The sequence below is a fragment of the Aquarana catesbeiana genome, linkage group LG01, assembly GCF_042186555.1.
Source record: "Aquarana catesbeiana isolate 2022-GZ linkage group LG01, ASM4218655v1, whole genome shotgun sequence".
NCBI lineage: Eukaryota > Metazoa > Chordata > Amphibia > Anura > Ranidae > Aquarana > Aquarana catesbeiana.
Window position 1 is genome coordinate 765,982,203 of NC_133324.1, and position 21,917 is coordinate 766,004,119.

General features: G+C 45.4%; 1 protein-coding gene across 2 annotated transcripts in view; it reads right to left on the reverse strand.

The window, feature by feature from the left end:
- The window catches only part of LOC141113183 (probable ATP-dependent RNA helicase DDX60), a 340,633-nt gene that overhangs the window by 219,874 nt on the left and 98,842 nt on the right, over positions 1-21,917 (reverse strand). For both annotated transcript variants that reach the window (XM_073606131.1, XM_073606122.1), the window contains exons 12-13: positions 16,055-16,161; positions 14,114-14,283 (exon numbers count right to left, since the gene is read on the reverse strand). In XM_073606131.1, the coding sequence (XP_073462232.1) occupies positions 14,114-14,283; positions 16,055-16,161 (277 nt within the window). The remainder of the gene's footprint in view (positions 1-14,113; positions 14,284-16,054; positions 16,162-21,917) is intronic.

A 21,917-nucleotide genomic window follows, 5' to 3' on the forward strand; every position in this document is an offset into this window, starting at 1 on the left:
GGTTCTACAAAGTATTGACTCGGGGGGCTAAATACAAATGCACGCCACACTTTTCACATATTTATTTGTAAAAAATGTTGAAAGCCATTTATCATTTTCCTTCCACTTCACAATTTGTGTTGGTCTATCACATACAATCCCAATAAAATACAATTACATTTTGGTTGTAACATGACAAATTGTGGAAAATGTCAAGGGATATGAATACTTTTTCAAGGCACTGTTTATATACTTTCACAGGGACCACTGATACAATATATATGGTTGTAGGTACAATATTATCCAGATCGGATGATGATGCACCAACTATACATCCAATGCATACAAGGTCTTGGTGATCCCTGTAGAAGTCTGCATGTGGACATTTGTACACTACTAATGACAGGCTAAATCCACCTGTATCACTAATGACAGGTTAAATCCACCTGAAGACTGGATGATCATGCATCGACTATACAAGCAATGCATATAAGGTCTCAGTGGCCTCTGTAGAAATCTGCACGTGGTCATTTGTAAACTACTAAAGACAGGTTAAATCCACCTGGAGACAGGATAATGTTGCACCTACTACCATATATAGTCTTGTTGGTCCCTGTTAAGGCATATATACTGTATGGACATTCTCTTTGATAAGTCTGGGTAACAACATTACAGCATTTATAGACTGGCTCTGTCACCTTGATGTACTGGTTTCAACCTTTTGATGTGCTACATCCTCAGCAACACAGGAAGCATTTACTGAGACCTATTGGAATACAATCTGGATGATATGCCACTCTAATTTGTCTGCTGAAGAAGTGGATGATTCAGAATACTGTTGATTTGCTACTCTACAGGTGATTATAGGATTAACCATTTTACTCACTTTTAAGGAACTGCTGCTATTCTGAGAGAGTACCACCACTACATGGGGTTTATTTACTAAAGCTGGAAAGTGCAAAATCAGGCTCACTTCTGCAGAGAAACCAATGAGCTTCCAGGTTTTATTACCAAAGCTTAATTGAACAAGCTGGGGTTAGAAGCTCATTGGTTTCTATGCAAAAGTGAGCCTGATTTTGCACTTTCCAGCTTTAGTAAATAAACCCCATTATGTACTTAAAAGTGGGATATGCCTGTATGTAGCACCAACATTTTTGCTTTCTAATGCCATATAATGCAAAAGTGATAGACAATGTTATATACTGGTATTGGGCTCCCTCCAGTGGTAAAAATGTGAATAGACTTCTTTATTTTTCACACACAAGCTAAGCAGGAAGTGACTTAATGTTTACCTTGTGAAAGAACTCACTTACCTGGAATGCTCACCTACCTACCCATGAACACTGGGTGACTAAACTGCATGCTGGGTAGGCAATAAAAGGCCCGTGCGGCCATTTTTCGCTGTCTTGTTCCTGGGACGCATGGCCTGTCAGCAGGGCCCTGTGGGTGTGTGTGTCCCACAGAGCCGCGGCCTACATTGTGCGGAGCGAACTTGAAGCCTGAGTAGAAGTTCACACCACAGTGTGCTAGAGTAGCAGTGTGGCTGGATCGGGAAGGATCCAGAGACCCTTGACGGAAGTAACTGAGGACTCCCGGTCATCTTGTGAACGGAACAGCGTGATGGCGTGGCCGCAGCAAACAAACTGAGATCTTGTGGAGCGGAGGCATCTATCTGTCTGGACCTAGTGGGGTGAGAGGGCTGATGCCCAGAAGTTTGTACCGCATTTCACACACTTAGACTGATTGCAAAGTGTTGCTGGGACTGGTAGTCCCACGGAACAGTTCAGTTAAATAGAGTTACACTCACACAGGCCTCAAGCCTGATTTCATTACCAAGTGACTGCCGCTAGAAGTTCATTCCCAGGGAAGGAGTTCACAAATACTTTACATGGTTGAAGTTACTGCTGTAAAATTATTCCACACTGCCTTATTGGTCTGAAATCCTGCGGATTATAAGTATTACAATGCAATAGCTAGCAGAAGACTACATCTTTTATCGCAAGGCCTTGCGTTTATTCACAATAAGTAAGGACTGTATTATAAAGCAGGGGGAGCTCCTTAGTAACTGTGTTGTACTGGGTGGATAGCTTTACATTACTGTGTTTATTACAGCGTGCTGTAAGTGGGAAGGTGCTCAGAGACAAAACATTGGCATTCTGAGCATTGGTCCCACTTGGAGACGCGCCGGAGAGGGTCATCCAAGAGTTCCTTATATGTTAAAAAAATCTTGTGAATACCCACTGTGTTGTCGCATTACGTTTGTGTGATGGTACAGCATTGTAATTATTGCTTTATACCAGTTCCAGTAAAGAATACATTCTGGTTAATTACAATTGGTGTGAGGCGTTGTCCCTTTTCCCTGCAGGTTGAACAACGGGTAACAAAGGTAAAGGTAAAGGTACATTATTGTAATATTGTACATTGTGTGGTTATCCTTTGTTGCTAGCTTCACACCAACACTACACCACAGCTGTGTCAAGGGGATTGAGCCACGTATTGGGGGTGTAAGAGCAGAGTACAGGCCCAATTCAACCCAGCAGCTCCTTCAGGGGTAAATGCTACATGTGGGGGCTTGTCCGGGATAACTGTTACTCTGCAATCAAGCCCACCCTCCATAGCCCTAAAATGGACCCCCTCACTGTGGTGCAGTGGTGCGAAGCAGAAGGCGCCCGCTCAGAAGCAAGCGTGGCGATTAAGTTCTGGGGAGATGTCTGGGAGAAAGAACAAATCCGCAAATTGGTGAAGGCACTGTCCCCAGATAGAAAGGCAATGGTGGTTACTGTCAGGCCAGACCATAAGACCTCCTGCACCTATGCCCTGTTGGAGTGGAGAAAGGGAGTCCCTGAGAACTTTAAAGGCACAAGTGTGAAATTAGCTAATAAGACCAAGTTTTAGCTGACGCACCCGGAGGGACCAGGTGAAAGCCCCACCAGCTCCATGCAGGTGAATCAGCCAAAGCAAAGGTGTCCACCCGGTCATGTCCAGCCATGGTTGAACCAGAGATTTTGACAGCCCTGGGGGACTTTGTGGCCAATTGCCAGAAGGGACACCCCACATACTCAGGAAATGCATACCAGAAACTTAGCGTTTTCTCTGGAAAACGGCCTGTACCTACAGAGGAAGACAGCTTTGAAGAATGGCTGGAGCAGACCACACAAGCCCTGGATGAATGGGACATCCCTGAGGCTCACAAGAAGCAGAGAATCGCAGGGAGCTTAAGAGGGCCTGCTTCGGAAGCTATCCGAAATTTGAAGCTCAGCAAACAGGATTGTGTGGCTCAGGACTACTTAGACATTCTGCAGGATATGTTTGGGCGGACAGAAAAAGTTCCCAACCTAATTTATCAATTGGAGCACACTTACCAGAATGAGGGAGAGAAGCTGGCAGAATACATGAGGCGCTTGGATAAAATCATACACCAGATCTTGGTGAAAAAGGGTTTAGACCCCTGGAAGGTGGATGAAGTCCGAGCCAAGCAAGTCGTGAGGGGTGCCTAGCCTTTGGACCCCATCATGCTCCAGTTAAGAACCCGCCAAGATGGTGGCATCCTGAAGTACCCAGACCTGATCCTAATTGTGCGGGAAGAGGAGGCCATCCTTGAGAGGAAAAAAGGAAAAATTCAAAGGGCAAAACCTGTTGTTGGAGTCAGGACGGCTAGTGTAAATGATGGTGACCCTCAGATCGAGCTTCTCAAGACTCAGGTGTCGCAACTAATGGAGATGATGGCTCTGTTGACCGCCAGGCCCACTATTCCACCCGATGGAGGAGTTCAAGCACCAAAAACACTGTTAAGCCCTGCAGTTGCGGAAAATAAGTCCTGTTTCAACTGTGGAGGGGTTGGGCATCATAGGCGAGTGTGCCCAAGTCCAAAAGCTGAAACAAAACACCAAAAGCTGGTGGAAAACTTCAGAGGGCCCCAGTGAAGGAGTCAACTGAGCGCCCTGTCACAGCAGCCAACTCCAAACAAACCTATATGTACCAGGTCCCTGAGACCATGGCTAGGCCAAGGCACAAGAAGGAGTCCACGGAAGAAAGGTGTGAAAACTAACAAACAAGTTAAACCTGCCACTTCTCATGGGTCTCCCCCCCAGCAAGTGGGACCTTCTCCAATTGTCCCCATACAGGTAGAAGGGATCTACACTAAATCCCTGTTGGACACTGGAACCCAAGTGAGTTTGTTGTATAGGGACTTTTATGAGAAACATCTCAAACATCTGCCACTACAGAAGCTGAAGGAATTGGAGATATGGGGCCTAGGGACCCAGAATTTCCCTTATGACGGCTACCTACCCATCAAGCTCGCCTTCGATATGAGTGTGGCGGGAAAGGCCGAAACCTTTGATACCTGGGCAGTGGTGTGTCCTCGCCCTCAAGGGGCTAATAGAAGTTCCCTCATCATTGGGACCAGTACTGACCTGGTCCGAAGACTTCTGACACCACTTGTACAAGGGAAGAGCACCCCAGCCACGAGTGTGCACCCTATGCTAACACAAGTGTACCAGGATCTAGTGCACGAGCAGAAGGCCCCACCAGAAGGAGTGGGAAAAATCTGGCGCCTAGACAGGAGTGAAAAGCTGGTGCAACCCAGTGAGGTAGTCTGCCTAAAAGCCTCTATCAAGCTGAGTTGGAGACGACCTGGCCCCTTCATCGTCCTTGAAACGGACAGACACAATGAAGATAAAGGTCTGGAAATAATCCAAGAAGTGTTGTCGACCAAGGCACTTAAGAGGAGCAGAGGAAAAGTCTCAGTCACTGTCCGAAACACAACAGCCTCACCTGTGAAGGTGCCAGCCAGAGTGTTGCTGGGACAGGTAAATCAAGCAACCCCAGTCTTGCCGTGTGGTATCGTGGGAGGACAAGAGGGAGAGATTCCTTTGGAAGAGTTCTACCCGAAGAACACACCCCTCACACCTGCTTGGATGGAGAGGGCCAAAACCCAGCTCCTAAGGTGAAAAACTACCTTTTCCAAAAGTGAATTTGATGTGGGGCTTGCAAAGAGTGCTGAACACAAGATTCCTTTGGAGGAAAACAAACCCTTCCGAGACAGAGTCAGACGGATTCCACTGGGAGGTCTGGAGGACCTGCGGGAACAGCTGGCTGAGCTGAAGAGGACAGGGATTATCAGAGAGTCCCGGAGTCCATATGCCTCCCCAATAGTGGTAGTCAGGAAGAAGAATGGGTCATTACGGTTGTGTATTGACTACAGGACACTGAACCGAAGGACCATTCCCGATCAATACATCACACCTTGGATAGAAGATGCCTTACAGAGCCTGTCAGGGGCAAAGTGGTTCAGTGTGCTGGACCTGAAAAGCGGATATTACCAGATTCCCATGCACCCTGAAGATAGGGAGAAGACCGCTTTCATTACCCCTGTGGGATTCTTTGAATTCAATCGCATGCCGCAAGGTCTGTCTAGGACCCCAGCAACTTTTCAAAGATTGATGGAGAAGACTGTTGGCGACATGAACTTGATCGAAGTACTGGTGTATTTGGATGATGTCATAGTGTTTGGCAGAACACTGGAAGAGCACAAAGAGCGCCTGGAGAAAGTTCTGAAGAGACTCCATGATGAAGACCTGAAGCTCTCCATAGAATAATGCCAATTCTATCAACCTTCAGTAAACTACTTAGGCCACATCGTATCCGCTGATGGAGTGGCCACAGACCCTCAGAAGCTAGAAGCTGTCACCTCTTGGCCCAGACCCACGAATTTTTAGGGTTCTGTTTGTACTACCGGAGGTTCGTAGAAGGGTTGGCCAAGATAGCTCATCCACTCACTGAGCTATTGAAGAACCAAGAGAAAGCTGGTGTAGACTCAGATAAACCTGGAAAATCAAAAGAGGGTCTCAGGAAGAAGAAGGAGTCCATCCAGGATCAGTGGAATCCGCATTGTAAAGAGACTTTCAGACAGCTGAAGTGGAGCCTTACCACTGCTCTGGTCTTAGCTTATGCGGATCCTACCAGGCCCTACGGACTGCACGTGGATGCCAGCCGGGACGGGCTGGGCGGAGTGCTCTACCAAGAGCATGAGGGACATTTAAGACCCATTGCTTATGTGAGCTGGAGCTTAGCACCTGCTGAAAGGAATTACCCCACCCACAAACTTGAATTCTTGGCCTTGAAGTGGGCTGTAGTGGACAAGCTAAAAGACTATTTGAATGGCACTGAATTTGTGATAAAGACGGACAATAACCCTCTCACGTACTTGCTCACTACAGTAAAATTGGACGCCACCAGCCATAGATGGTTGGCTGCCCTCTCGGCATTTACCTTCAGCCTGAAGTACAGACCAGGGGTTGGGAACCGGGACGCAGACACACTGTCAAGAAGATATCACTGTCCCCAGGACAATCCAGAAGAATGGACCCAACTTACCTCTGAAGGAGTAAGAGCCCTTTGTGAAGGGGCAGAACAACAATGGAAAGGTGGAGCTAGAGCTGAGGAAATTGGAGTGTCTGCTGTGGGGGTGCCCAAGTGCTACTGTGATGTCACTCAGATTGTGGAGGAGGGTTTACCTAAGCTATCCAGAAAGGACCTCCGATTAGACAAACAAGAAGATCCACTCTGTAGCACTGAAGGCTTTGGAGAGCCAACACCTTCATCTGCTACTCAAGAGCACTCAAAAGGGAGCCCACCTGCTGCATAAAGAGTGGGATCAGTTGCAGCTGCAGCAAGGGTTTGTCTACCGAAGGGGCCCCTCTGAAGATCCTGAAGAGAAGTGGCAATTGTTTCTGCCAGAGAAACATAGAGAGAGGGCGCTGATCGCCTTACATGACCATCATGGCCATCTGGGATCCGAAAGGACCCTTCAGCTAGTAAGAGACAGGTTCTGTTGGCCTCACATGAGGATGGAAGTGGAGAGCTACTGTCACTCTTGCCTCAGGTGCATACAACAGAAGACCTTGCCCCAGCGAGCCGCCCCAATGGGCCATTTAGAGAGTCAAGGGCCAATGGATCTGGTATGCATAGACTTCCTATGTCTGGAATCTGATTTGAGTGGGCAGGGAAACATCTTAGTAGTCACTGATCACTTTACCCGCTATGCTCAGGCATTCCCTACAAAAGATCAGCAAGCGTCTGCAGTGGCAAAGATCCTGGTGGAAAAGTTCTTCATCCACTATGGCCTACCTCAATGGATTCATTGAGATCAGGGAAGAGACTTCGAAAGCACTCTGATCAAACGACTGTTGGATCTACTAGGTATCCAGAAGTCTAGGCCACTCCCTACCACCCACAAGGGGACCCTCAACCAGAGAGGTCTACCAGAACCCTTCTCAACATGTTGGGGACACTGGCCTCTGAACAGGAACCGCATTGTAGAAAGCACATCACTGCCTTGGTACACGCTTACAACAGCACGAGGAGTGACGCTACAGGGTATTCACCCTACCGCCTGGTGTTTGGGCGGGAAGCCAGGTTACCGATAGACTTGGCTTTTGGAACCTCTTTGGATCACACTTCAGAGACTTCTCATCGAGGATATGTGAATAGATTGCGGAAGAGTCTGAAGACAGCATATGAAAAAGCTCAAGCCACGTCAGATACCAGAGGAAGTAGGAACAAGAGGAACTTCAACCTCAAAATACGGATTCAGGACCTGCAACCTGGTGCCGAGTCCTATTAACAAATTTGGGCATCCCAGGGAAACATAAGCTGGCTGACCGTTGGAGATCACAGTCATATGTTGTATGTAGACAGCTTCCATGGATCCCAGTGTATGAGATCAGACTGGAAGGGAGGACTGGACCACTTAAGACCTGGCATCGGAATCACCTTCTACCTCTCACAGAAGCGGTCAGGATAACTTCACGGGAGGATCTACCATCTACATCCACTGCTGTACGTCGACTAGTAACTAGGTCTCAGCCTGAACCCTTAGAAACTGAAGACTGTGAGGGAGAAGAAACAGAGATAAGCTGGCTGTGGTCATCGGAGATACCCGAAGCTGAAGCCGGTGTTTCACCTCAGGCAGGAGGAGGAAATAATGGGACTCTTAGGGCAGAAGCCTCAGAATTTGTGCCACTAACTGGGCACTCTGAAGAGCAATTGACTCCTACTGACAGTGAAGTGCAAGAGCCTTAATTGAGAAATGAGGATGCTTGCTCAAGAGTGGTGAAAACGCCCAAAGGACAAAGGGTTAAAAGAGACATTTGCCCACCAAAAAGACTAACCTACGATACATTGGGCGAATGTTCTGAGGTGACCCAAGTTACCAGCAAAAGAAACTCTGAGATGGCTGGTCCCTCTAATGCCAATTCAGAGAGGGAAAACCCCATCTCACCCCTTGACACATCTGTACCAGACACCATAGTGTCAGCTGTGGGTACACAGAACAGTCTCCCATCATATGAGAATTTTTAAATTAAAACAAAAGAAAAAGTGTGCACGTCCCCTTTAAATGCAATCACAAAGTTAAACAAAACCAAAAAACATAAACATGAATAATAAGAGCAAAGCATAAATACATGTTGCACACCCCACGTAGGAGCTGCAAATGAACAGGGATCCCCAACTCCTGCAGAGCCAGGCAAACTGAATCTTCACAGACACTCAAAGTCAGAAAACAGTAGCTTTGGTTTTTTTTGTTTATTAGGAGGTTAACAACTTGTATGGGGATAGGGAGTTTATGGGATGCCCACTTGACGGCATCAACAACTTCAGGGACAACTCCTCTTTAGCTTTTCTCCTGCAAACACTTCTGCTGCTCCACTCTTGTTGGAACTGACAGACTCCTTGTCAGTTCAGTAACAGCCCTTTACAGGCAGCAACTCACAGTCCCTAGAAATAGCACTTGTTGAGTGAAACAGTGTTTAGCTTCTCCTTCAGTTTTCCTCTGTAGCCACTGGTCCCAGCACCACTTCCTCGGGCAATGCTAGCCTACCTGGCTGCTGCTGTGTCTCCCTACACCAGTCTGCCTGACTGACTCTTCACCAGCCCACCCAGCTGACTCTGGGGATCTCTCAGGGGAAAGGCAGAAGACTTAAGCCCCCCGCTGTCTTCAAGGGAGACTGGCTACATGTGAAAGTCTCCCCCTTTGTTAGTCCCCACCAGTGCTGAATTATTCACTCTGGCCTCTCTTGCTCCTGTGCCTCCAGGAAAGCTGTCTCCCTCAACAATGAATTCCCATCTTCCACCCGACTGCCCCTGCTGGCATGGCCCATGTTTATTTATGAGGTTATCTCAGTCCCCTGCCAGTCCACTACTGGGGATTGGCTGAGGCCTCATAAATATGCATGGCAGCACCTCCTAACCCCCGCCCACTAATTCTTAAAGGTCCTCCAAACTTCTAGACATCAGGGGGAGGCACCAGAGAACTACCATGATGAGTCATTCAGCCCTGAACTCCAATAACCCTGACCCAATTACAGATTTACAAATTTACAGCATGAGTCAGGATATGGTTTGCCTACTCTACCTCTAGCAAACTCCAGAGGGTGGTACATACATATGTCCCTAAAAGTCCAAAAATTATATCAAAAGTCCATTGGTGACTCAAGGTGCTTTGAGTGACATTTAAACAATATGTCACTCATTTTCTGAGGACAGCTGTTGGGGGAACACGTGTTGTGTGGAGCTGCTCTTTGACGTCAACTCGCCGGTCGGTCCTACGGCGATACTCTTTACCGTTTGTTTGTTCCTACTGAACATGTAGGTGCAATACTTTTTAAATAAATTCAAGTTTTAAGCTGTACTGCATGGGACTTCTCCTTAGTTTAATTTGGCCATCATCTGTGGATTTGAGTGTGAGCTAAGGAGACAGATATCCTCTGGTGTTTTCATACTGGAGCTGATTGCTGGGACCTCCGGTATTATTACAAGTGCTCAGCGCAGTGATAATTTCTTTGGTAAGAGGCTGTGCATGGAGGAGAGCTACCACTAGAAGCACTTAGAGTCGCTGGTGGACTTTTGATGTAATTTTTTGACTTTTTGGCACATATGTATTTATGCTTTGCTCTTATTATTCATGTTTATGTTTTTTTGGTTTTGTTTCACTTTGTAATTGCATTTAAAGAGGACACCGGCCTTATTTTTGTTTTATTTAGTTTTTAAGGCCTATATTCAAACATTTGTGAATGCTGCAATCCCATACACTAAGCGTGAATTTTAATCTTGTCTTTTTCTATATGCTAATTTTATCCTGTGAATGAATACATTAACCGTTTGCCCACTGGGCACTTATACCCCCTTCTTAACCAGGCCAATTTTCAGCTTTCAGTGCTCTCACTCTTTGAAAGGCAATTATCCAGTCATGCAACACTGTACCCATATGACATTTTTGTCCTTTTTTCATACAAATAGAGATTTCTTTTAGTGGTATTTAACCCCTTGCCGACCATCTGCCGTTGTTATACGGCGGCAGGTTGGCTCCCTTGCACAAATCGCCGTAGCTGTATGGTGGGCGCTTTAAGGGGTATGGGGGGGGGGAGCGCCCGCCGCATGACGTAGGAGCTGATGCATGTACACGCCTGCCACGATGTCCGCCGGACACCCGTGATCGCTCCTGGGAGAGACAGATCTGTCAATGTAAACAGACAGATCTCCGTTCTGTCAGGGGAGTAGAGAGAGATTGTCTGTTCCTAGTAATTAGGAACAGTGATCAGTCTCCTCCTCTAGTCAGTCCCATTCCCCCCCACAGTTAGAAACACACATAGGGAACACAGGTAACCCCTCGATCGCCCCCTAGTGTTAACCCCTTCCCTGTCAGTGACATTTATACAGTAATCAGTAGCTATTTTTAGCTCTATTTGCTGTATAAATGTCAATGGTCCCAAAAAAGTGTCAAATGTGTCGGATCTGTCCACCGCAATGTCGCAGTCCCACTAAAAATCGCAGATTGCCGCCATTACTAGTAAAAAAAATAATAATAATAAAAATGCCATAAATCTATCCCCTATTTTGTAGACGCTATAACTTTTGCGCAAACCAATCATTGCTTATTGCAATTTTTTTACCAAACATATGCAGAAGAATACATATCAGTCTAAACTGATTAAGAAATTAGTTTAAAAAAAAATGGGGATATTTATTATAGCAGAAAGTAAAAAATATTAATTTTTTTAAAAATTGTCGCTGTTTTTTTGTTTATAGCGCAAAAAATAAAAAACGCAGAGGTGATCAAATACCATCAAAAGAAAGCTCTATTTGTGGAAAAAAAGGACATAAATTTTGTTTGGGTACAGCGTCGCACAAACCGCACAATTGTCAGTTAAAGCGATGCAGTGCCATATCACAAAAAAATGGCCTGGTCAGGAAGTGGGTAAATCCTTCCGGGGCTGAAGTGGTTAATCACCACTGGGTTTTTTTTAATTTTTTGTGCTATAAATGAAAAAAGACCAAACATTTTGTAAAAAAATGCATTTTTTTTTTTTTTTTATAAAATTTTGAAAATGTGTATTTTTTCTTCATAAATTTTGGCCAAAATTTAAATTGCTACATATCTTTGGTAAAAATAACCAAAATCAGTGTATAATATTTGCTCTGTGTGAAAGTTATAGAGTCTACAAGCTATGGTGCTAATCACTGAAAATTGATCACACCTGATGTACTGTACTGTACTTGAATGTGTCCCATTTCTTGAGACACTAACAAGCCAAGAAAGTACAATTATCCCCCAAATGACCCTTTTTTTTGGAAAGTAGACATTCCACATGTGTGAGACTTTTCCACAGCCTGGTTACATACAGAGGCCCAACATACAGAGAGCACCGTCAGGATGAGCACTGATGTGGCATAGATGAGGCATGGATGAGCACTGATGGGGCATGGATGTGACACAGATGAGCACTGATGTGGCACGGATGAACACTGATGTGGCATGGATGAGGCATGGATGAGCATGGATGAGCACTGATGTGGCACGGATGAGCACTGATGTGGCATAGATGACCACTGATGAAGCATGGATGAGTACTGATGTTGCATTGATGAGCACTGATGTGTCATGGATGAGGAATGGATGGGCATGGATGAGCACAGATGTGGCATAGAAAAGGCATGGATGGGCATGTATGAGGCATGGATGAGGCAAGGATGGGCATGTATGAGGCACAGATGAGCATGTCTGGGCATGTATGAGGCATGAATGGGCATGTATGAGGCACAGATGGGCATGTATGAGGCACGTTTGAGGCTTGGATGGGCAGGTATGAGGCACATATGAGGCATGGATGGGCATGTATAAGGCATTGATGAGGCATGAATGGGCACAGATCAGCACTGTGGGCACTTCAGATCCAGCCAGCAGCGCTGCTACACCAGCTCTCTCATCTGCTCACATGCTGTACCGATCTCATGTGAGGAGAGGAGAGAGCTCAACCAGACATGCGCCGGTTTGTTGACAAGTGATTGCTCCGTCATTGGACAGAGCGATCATGTGGTAAAGGGCCGCTGTCATCTGCCCTTTACCCCGATCCATGTGGCGCAGGGTCCGGAGAACCCGGTGATCATGGACGATTCCAGGTGCGTGCACAAGGGGGCGCGAGGGAAGTGTGAGTTCAAGAGGATGTCTCTGTACGGCCTCCCAGAATTAGCCAACCGTGCTGTAGCCGTCATTCGGCTATGGCCCGGTCGGCAAGTGGTTAAAATGCTCATAGACATTAGAAAATCCGATCCAGCTTATCTCTATGATCTCCTTTAACACAGCTGGACACTCACTGGGAAGAATAGTAATCATGTTAGAAAACTTAGGCTAATCTTTACTGTTTTTAATGTGCACTGCTCTTATCATAGAAATTAGAGGGTAGTCTATAGGCATAGTAGTTGGCACCATTTCCTGAAAGTGTGTAGTGCTACCTCTGAAGGAGCTGCTGTAATTTAACTCTTTCTTTCTAAAACGAGTGCAGAGGCAGCCAAGCACACAGCAACAATCCATTAACTCTGAATCAGTAAACAGTCTAGGGCACAGGTGTCAAACTGGCGGCCCTCCAGCTGTTGCGGAACTACAAGTCCCATGAGGCATTGCAAGACTGACAGTTACAAGCGTGACTCCCACAGGCAGAGGCATGATAGGACTTGTAGTTCCACAGTAGGAGAAGATAGGGGGTGGTATGGGAAACTTCAGGAACACTGAATAATAACAGGATGGCACAATTCACTAGGCTAGACTTCTCTGATCAGTCTTTATGCCAAGAGCAGAGAGGATGGCCAGAACTGAGATCCTGTAAGAGCTGTCTCAGTTAGAGCTACCACTGACACTTTCACTCAAAGAAAAACAGCACTAGGTTTTTGAGCTCAGCTCAGGTCAGTACACACAATGTCACAGAATAGCTGTATACTTCACAGTATCCACCAGACACTCTTCAGTGGGGGAGAGATTAATGCACGCAATGCCACAGGACAGCTATGCACTTTCCAGGTGTCTTGTGGCAGTTCTGTTCTAAAACTCAGGCTATTTATGTGCCCATCAGCCACCTACTGGGCCCACCTCCCAAGGGATTGGCTGTGGCACAAAAAATATTCATGCTGTTCATTGGACTTGTCAACCTCCTATGTTCTAGAAACCTCTAAAAGGCAGGAGAGAGCAATCAAACCTGCAGGTTGTGAAATCCAGAACAGCCAAAAGAAATCAAAAGCTGCTCCAATGATTACAGAGGAGCCAAAAAAACTACATTTCCCTGACATCCTAGCATCTAGCAGGGTGTTACAGGTGGTTAAAGAGGTTGTAAACTCTTATAAAAAAGGAAAACCAAAAAAAAACCTGTAAGACAAGGGCATGAGCTAGTATGCAACACGACACAGGGCTCTGAAGAAATGGCACGGGCGGCCGTTCCTTCAGAGTGCATGCTCCAGTGATGTCACTGGCTGCTTGTACAGTAAATATATGCACATTTAGGAGATATTTACACTACCTATAGGTAAGCCTTATTATAGGCTTACCTATAGGTAAAAGGCAGAAGTAGAGTTTAATTCCTCTTTAAATGATGCCTGAACATTCAACTTTCTTATACTGTCAATAGCCAGCTTAACCCTTTCATAGATCTATCTAAAAGTGCTGCAACAGTGATAGGTAAATAGGAGGACCACAGTGCCCATCTCCTTTTCCTACCTCTTTTTACTCCTTTTTACTCTTTGAACAGTAGAGATGCACTATGATACTTAACTGTAACCACATAAAGAAGGCAAACCTAATTACCTTTGTTTCTTTTTTCTGTCCATGAGCCTTGTGAATTTTCTGATTGATTTCAGTGAAACTTTTCAATACAATCTGTTTAGACATACTCATGCCTAAGGATTTTCCATAAAATCGTTGAAAAGTCTGGAATCTCTGATAGCTTCTAAGGGCATAAGCATCCTTAATTGGCTCTGTTAAAATAAATAAAAATTAGGTAACGAAAAAAGAAACCTGACAGATCGCTGTACTAACACAATCGATGTTATGGCAGCGATCTCCCCACTAAGCTATTGTGTTCTGACAGGAGGACTGCCCCCCATTCCAGAACACACCGATAAGCGTTCGCAGTCATTGGCGATTTTCAAGCGTGCCAGTTCGACAGAAGATGGTTGTGAGCCCAGCTTCTTCCGGACAGGCAGCTATACACATGGGCCAAAAAGTCAGCCAGTTCCTGGTGAACCAACCGTTTTCCGACAATTTTTGGCCCGGCATTGCTGTGTATATGTCGTTAGGAGCACGGAGCTCGAACATACTAAAAGAATTACACAAAAGATTTATCTATCTATCCAGCTCTGTTGAGTTCTTCTAAAGTAATAAATATTACTAAGCAGCAAACAGACTGATTTCTGTATGTTTAGTGTAAATGTTGTTAGTTTAGCGAATAAGAAAAAACAATGTCTCAAGCAGCAATGAAAATATTGAAGCAAGTGAATTTTCCGCCATTTTTTTTTGTTTTGGATAGGGAAGGGTTACAACTTGTTTTTAGGTCATGTGGTTCTTGGAGTAGAAAAAAGCAGGCTCTCTGAGATAACCATGGACAGTCTTTCCATGCTGATTGCTCTGCATCCAGCCATCAAGATAATCGGGGTTACACACTTTTTGTCACAAAATGCATCATAGGTGTTAAATATTCCTTAATCACAAAAACATTGGCCAGGACATTGCTTCCTTCATAATCTGCAATATTATTTTACACAATCCGTCCATGGACAGGGATCCTGACCCTAGCGACCCTAAGAGAAAACTGTTAACTCTGTAGAGACTGTGCCCACCCAACCTTGCTGTACAATGCAGAAGGGGTAAGTGTTATCTTTTTGGTGTTTCCTATGTGGTGATATTTAAAACAAAAAAATCTACTTTAAAGCAAAACTGTGCTTTGCCCATACAGAAAAAAATATTAGGTTTGCTTTAAAACCACTTGCTGACCGCCTCATGTATGAGCACGGCGGCAGAGTGGCTCTCCTGTGCCGGATCATGAACCTAGTACATAATCCAGAACTTCTGGGTAGGGGGAGGGTGATTCGCCACAGCACAAGCCGATCAGCAGGTGCTGGCCAATGACCACTGGCACCCGCTGATCTTCCAGAGGGTAATTGGTTAATGCCCTTCTTCCTGGTGGTACATAAACATTACGCAGTAGTACTTCCAAGTAAGAGGGAGTACTTTTTTCCACTCATATGGCAGCACTGATGCTTTGTTATTGGCCTAGCACTGTCACATGGGGTGCAGGAAGAGAATTCTCATCCCTATAAACTCCAACTAGAGCAGCGTGGAGTGTACACAGGGCTTTTTTTTAATTACTTCTGGCAGCTGAATGGAGCAATGAGGGGAGGTGGTATTAAAGCAAACTTGGTGCACTGCATTGATAAAACACAGGTTAGCTTTAAAGATCAACTCAATATATTTTTTTTATTGATTTCTGTATCCCAGTTACTGAGATTACCCCTTATTTAATGTTCTGTCTGACATATGTAAGATAGACGGGGAGGAGTAGAAAGCTCCCAAACAGGAACACAGAAAAAAAAATGTTGAAAAAGGTTTTAACCTCTATCCAGCCTATTTAAAATTGAAATAACACATTTTAGCCTCAAAGTAAGCAATACTATAATGCAAAGTTTTTTCTCAGATCTGAGGGAAAAACAATAAAATGGTGCCAGTTTCAAGTCCCAGCTGTAATAATACCCCATTTTGTTCTGTCATAGTCATCCGAGAGCGGTCGTCTGGAATGCCAGTGTGTGAGTTCATCAAATGGTTTAGCTTGGACAAGTGATGCCAATGCCGGATCGTCACTAACAAATGCAGGAAATAAACACACATTTAAAACAAGAAAATCAGTATTGCGTAACCACTTCTAAGTTAACATGAGAGGTTAATAGTGGTATTAAACCTCCAAACAAAAATGTAACATATTGCAGTTTACCAATTCTTAAATTAAGTGATTGTATTCGTTTTCTTGTTATTGTGACCTTGTGTCTTTCCCAGTCTGTTTCATTTCAAATTTGTTTTCAGGGGCTTTTGATTTTTTTTTTTCACACCTCTGAACACATCTGCATGCTAATGCGCCCATGTACATGCAGGCATGTTAGCACATTTTTTTGCTCAGCATTGAGGGGTGAAAAAAAAATGTCCGTCATGCGTTCCTGGAGAAGCAGTTTTCTTTGTTTTTACATGCAAATACGCATAAACGCTCCTAAACACGCATAAGCACACATAAATGTGCGCTTATGCTATTTAACAAACCAAGCTGTCCAGACAAACTAGCAGTTTTAGGGTTGATCTTACAATGGTCAGCTTGCATGTAAAACCTTTATCCTAAAGGGGAAAAAAATGTTTGCTGTAACTGCTTATAACTCTAGGTTCACACCTATGGGTTTTTTAGTGCGTTTTGCAGTTTGCAGAAACGCACTACAGTCCATTCAACATGGTTTCCTATGGACACATTCACACCTATGCGTTTTGCAGCCGGTGCATTTTCGGAAAGGCTCGGGGCCTTTTTTACCGCATTTTACGTGTAATAGACTTCAATAGAATCACAGAAATGTTGTGTTTGTGATGCGATTTTTGATGTTTTTTTCGTCTTTTATTTTTCTGTTTAAACACTGTAAACACGCTTGCTAAGGAGGGGGCCGGGAAGCCAGCCACTGCATCCGTAAGAAATGATGAGTCATCAGCTGACAGCTGAATGTAAAAAAAAAATTGGCAGCTAAAAAGAAAAAAAAACTGGCTTCGGGTCTAGTATGGATTTTAAATTTGAATTGAAAAAAAAAATGTTGTGGGGTTCCCCCCAAAATCCATACCAGACTCTTATCCGAGCATGCAGCCCGGCAGGTCAGGAAAGAGAGGGGACGAGCGAGCGTTCCCTCCGCCACCCCTCCTGAACCATACAAGGCCACATGCCCTCATCATGAAGGGATGGGTGCTTTGGGGTGGGGGGCTCCTTGACATGTGTTGTCACAAGGGGCTGGCTCTTCGGGTGACATCACCAGATGGCCACGCCCCATGGCTATATAAGAGATGCCAGACAGCGAGTGACAACACAACTGAGGAAGACAGCCTTAGAAGAAGAGCAGCCTTTTTTGTTTTTAACAGGTACCTGCTGGCAAGGAAGAAGACAGCACAAGGAAAAGTCAGCACAAGGGGAAGACAGCTTGGGGAGAAGACAGCTTGGGGAGAAGACAGCTTGGGAAGAAGACAGTTCGGGGAGAAGACAGCTCGGGGATAAGACAGCTCGGGGAGAAATCAGCACGGGAAGAAGACATTACTGGGAGAGCTGAGAAGACAGCTCGAAGAGAAGACAGCTCGGGGAGAAGACAGCTCGGGGCTTGGTAGAAAGCAAAGCCAAGCCGCTCCAGGTGAGAGCAATCCCATGCTTCAACCTCACTGTGCAGATCCAGTCTGGATAGGAGCCACTGGAACAGGAAAAGGTTTGATCGCACTCAAGCAAAAGTGAAGACTTTATTGAAGATAAAATACATCAGACAACATCGTTGACATCATGACATCAAAGCAGACCTGGCAGAGATTTATTTTAATAAAGTTCTTTAAAAACCAGCTCTTGTTTTTTTATAACATTTCACTGCTTTTTTCGGGTGAATGAGTAGGGATTCGATGTACCCGATACCCATTCAAATAGGGGGGTCCGGGATCTGGGGGCCCCCTTATTAAAGGGGGCTTCCAGATTCCGATAAAACCCCCTGCCCACAGACCCCGACAACCTCAGCCCAGGGTTGTCGGGAAGAGGCCCTTGTCCTTATCAACATGGGGCAAGGTGCTTTGGGGCGGGGGGCAGTTTTGCTATAATAAATATCCCCAATTTATTTTAAAAAAAGCTAATTTTATCCTCAGTTTAGGCCGATATGTATTCTTCTACATATTTTTGGTAATAAAAATCGCAATAAGCGTATATTGATTGGTTTGTGCAAAAGTTATAGCGTCTACAAATGAGGGGAACGATTTATGGTCTTTTTATTATTATTATTTTTTTACTAGTAATCGCGGTGATTTTTATCGGGACTGTGACATTATGGCGGACAGATCGGACACTTTTGACACATTTTTTGGGACCATTAACAATTATACAGCGATCAGTGCTATAAAAATGCACTGATTACTGTGTAAATGTCACTGGCAGGGAAGGGGTTAACATTAGGGGGTGATCAAGGGGTTAACTGTGCTCCCTCGTGTGTGTTCTAACTGTAGGGAGATGGGACTGAGTAGAGGAGATGACAGATCGTTGTTCCTAGCTAGTAGGAACACACAATCTCTCTCTCTCCTCTTCTCACAGAACAGGGATTTGTGTGTTTACACACACACACGTCCCTGTTCTGGCTCTCGTGCCCGAGATTGTGCCTGGCCGGTGGACATCACGGCCGCCAGCCACACGCATCAGCATCCCCGCAGTGCAGCGCATGCGCGCGTGCCTGCTATCTCGTTTAAAGGGACCCACGTACAGCTACGACAGTTTGCGTGAACATGCCGACCTGCTGCTGTATAATGACAGCGGCTGGTCGGCAAGCGGTTAAAGAGAAAAAAAAATTTAAAAAGCGCTAAATGCATGAAAATGGCATGCAAAAATGCATAAAAAATTAGGTTTTAAAAAAGCAAAACACACTGAAAAACGCATCAAGCGCAGCCGCATGGATGTGAACCTAACCTAAAGTGTTAGCTAGAATTCTGCTTTATTTTTTTTAGTCAAGGCCATGTAAATCTGCTAGTCTAACACCACCGTCTCCCTCACCGTCTCCCTAGACTGAAAATACTGCGGTTCAAAGGTGTCTGCTTTACTACTTCATGCTTTACTACTTCAAACATCAGTACCTGATCTCACAAATTTTATTTTATATTTTACCTAATTGGCCACAAATTCCCACACACACGCCCCAAAGTCTTGTGGAAAGCCTTTCAAGGAGGGTGAAGGCTGTAATAAACGCAAGGGTGTGGGGAAGGGGACAACATAATAATGACTATGCGTTTTAAATGGAATATGACAGTCGTCCCCAAACTTTTCACCTTATAGTATACAGTGCCTTGAAAAAGTATTCATACCCCTTAAAATTTTCTAAATTTTGTCATGTTACAATCAAAAACGTAAATGTATTTTATTGGGATTTTATGTGATAGACCAACACAAAGTGGCACATTATGGTGAAGTGGAGGAAAAATGAAAAATGGTTTACTATTTTTTTTTACAAATATCTGAAAAGTGTGGCGTGCATTTGTATTCACTAAAATCTAGTGGAACCGATTGCCTTCAGTAGTTACCTAATTAGTAAATAGAGTCTATCTGTGTGTAATTTAATCTCAGTATAATTACAGCTGTTCTGTGAAGCCTTTAGAGGTTTGTTAGAGAACCTTAGTGAACAAACAGCAGAATGAAGCCTAAGGAACACACCAGACGGGTCAGGGATAAAGTTGTGGAGATGTGTAAAGCAGGGTTAGGTTATAAAAAAAAAATCCCAAGCTTTGAACATCTCTCGGAGCCCTGTTCAATCCGTCATCTGAAAATGGAAAGAGTATGGCACCTGGCCCATGAAAACTCTGTAGGAGCTGCAGCGATCCACAGCTCAGGTGGGAGAATCTGTCCACAGGATAACTATTAGTTGTGCACTCCACAAATCTGGCTTTTATGGAAGAGTGGCAAGAAGAAAGCCATTGTTGAAAGAAAGCCATAAAAAGTCCAGTTTGCTGTTTGCGAGAAGCCATGTGGGGGACACAGCAAACATGTGGAAGAAGGTGCTCTGGTCAGATGAGACCGTATCGTACAGGTGTGAAACCCTCACACCTGTACGCTCTCAGCCCCCCCTCACACCTGTATGCTCTCAGCCCCCTCACACCTGTATGCTCTCGGCCCCCCCTCACACCTGTACGCTCTCAGCCCCCTCACACCTGTATGCTCTCAGCCCCCTCACACCTGTACGCTCTCAGCCCCCCTCACACCTGTACGCTCTCAGCCCCCTCACACCTGTACGCTCTCAGCCCCCTCACACCTGTACGCTCTCAGCCCCCCTCACACCTGTACGCTCTCAGCCCCCCTCACACCTGTACGCTCTCAGCCCCACTCACACCTGTGCGCTCTCAGCCCCACTCACACCTGTGCGCTCTCAGCCCCCATCACACCTGTGCGCTCTCAGCCCCCCTCACACCTGTGCGCTCTCAGCCCCCCTCACACCTGTGCGCTCTCAGCCCCCCTCACACCTGTAGGCTCTCAGCCCCCTCACACCTGTACGCTCTCAGCCCCCCTCACACCTGTACGCTCTCAGCCCCCCTCACACCTGTACGCTCTCAGCCCCCTCACACCTGTACGCCCCGCCCTCAGTTATATAAGAGCTGTCACAAGCGAAGACGCGTCAGACGGCTGGAGCCTTCCATGGAGGCGGATCAGTCGCGGGTTTTTTTTTTTTTCTTTTTTGGTCCAGGCGGCGTGATAGAAGAAGATGAATGGACATCGTGGGATGTTTTTATGTTTTTATTTTTTAATAAAGGATTTGTCCCAAGCTGTGTTTTGTCGTTTTTAACATTTTGACACTTGTACTTGTACCCCATTACCATTTCACACAGGGAGGGAGGCTGGGATCTGGGGGTCCCCTTGTTAAAGGGGGCTTCCAGATTCTGATCAGCCCCCCGCCCGCAGACCCTCACAACCACCAGGCAAGGGTTGTGCTGATGAGGCCCTTGTCTCCATCAACATGGGGACAAGGTGCTTTGGGGGGCTACCCCAAAGCACCCTCCCCATGTTGAGGGCATGTGGCCTGGTATGGTTCAGGAGGGGGGAGGGTCGCTCTCTCGTCCCCCCCTATTTTACTGCGGCCTGCCAGGTTGCGTGCTCGGATAAGGGTCTGGTATGGATTTGGGGGGGACCCCTACACCATTTTTAAAAAAAATTTGGCACAGGGTTCTCTTTAATTTCCATATCAGAGCCGAAGAGCCTGGTATGGATTTTAGGGGGACCCCCAAGCATTTTTTTTTTTACATTTTGGTTCGGGGTTCCCCTTGATATTCATACCAGACCTAAAGGGCCCGGTAATGGACTGGGGGGGATCCCATGCTCTTTTTTTCAATGAGTTTTATCTATATTGTTGAGACCCGACAATTCATTACAGCTGCGATCAGTTTTAAATGACAATTTTTCCTTTACAAATGTCATTTTGATGTGGTACTGTTCTAAACAAGGGAAAAATGTGCCACTTTACAGGCATACTATAGACACCCCCCAGATATTTAAAGGAATATTTCATTTTTATTGTTTCACTTTAAGCATTAAAAAAATCACTGCTCCCAAAAAAACGGCCGTTTAAAAAAAAAAATGTTTGCATTGATACATGTCCCCTGGGGCAGGACCCAGCTCCCCAAACACTTTTTATAAGCCTTTAAAATGAGCACTTTTGATTATTCATGTTCGTGCTCCATAGACTTTAACGGTGTTCGTGTTTTCTGCCTAATTTTTTGCCTGTTCGCATGTTCTGCTGCGAACCGAACAGGAGGGTGTTCGGCTTATCCCTAATGACATGCACGTACACACACACAGGCATGTATACACACACAAGAA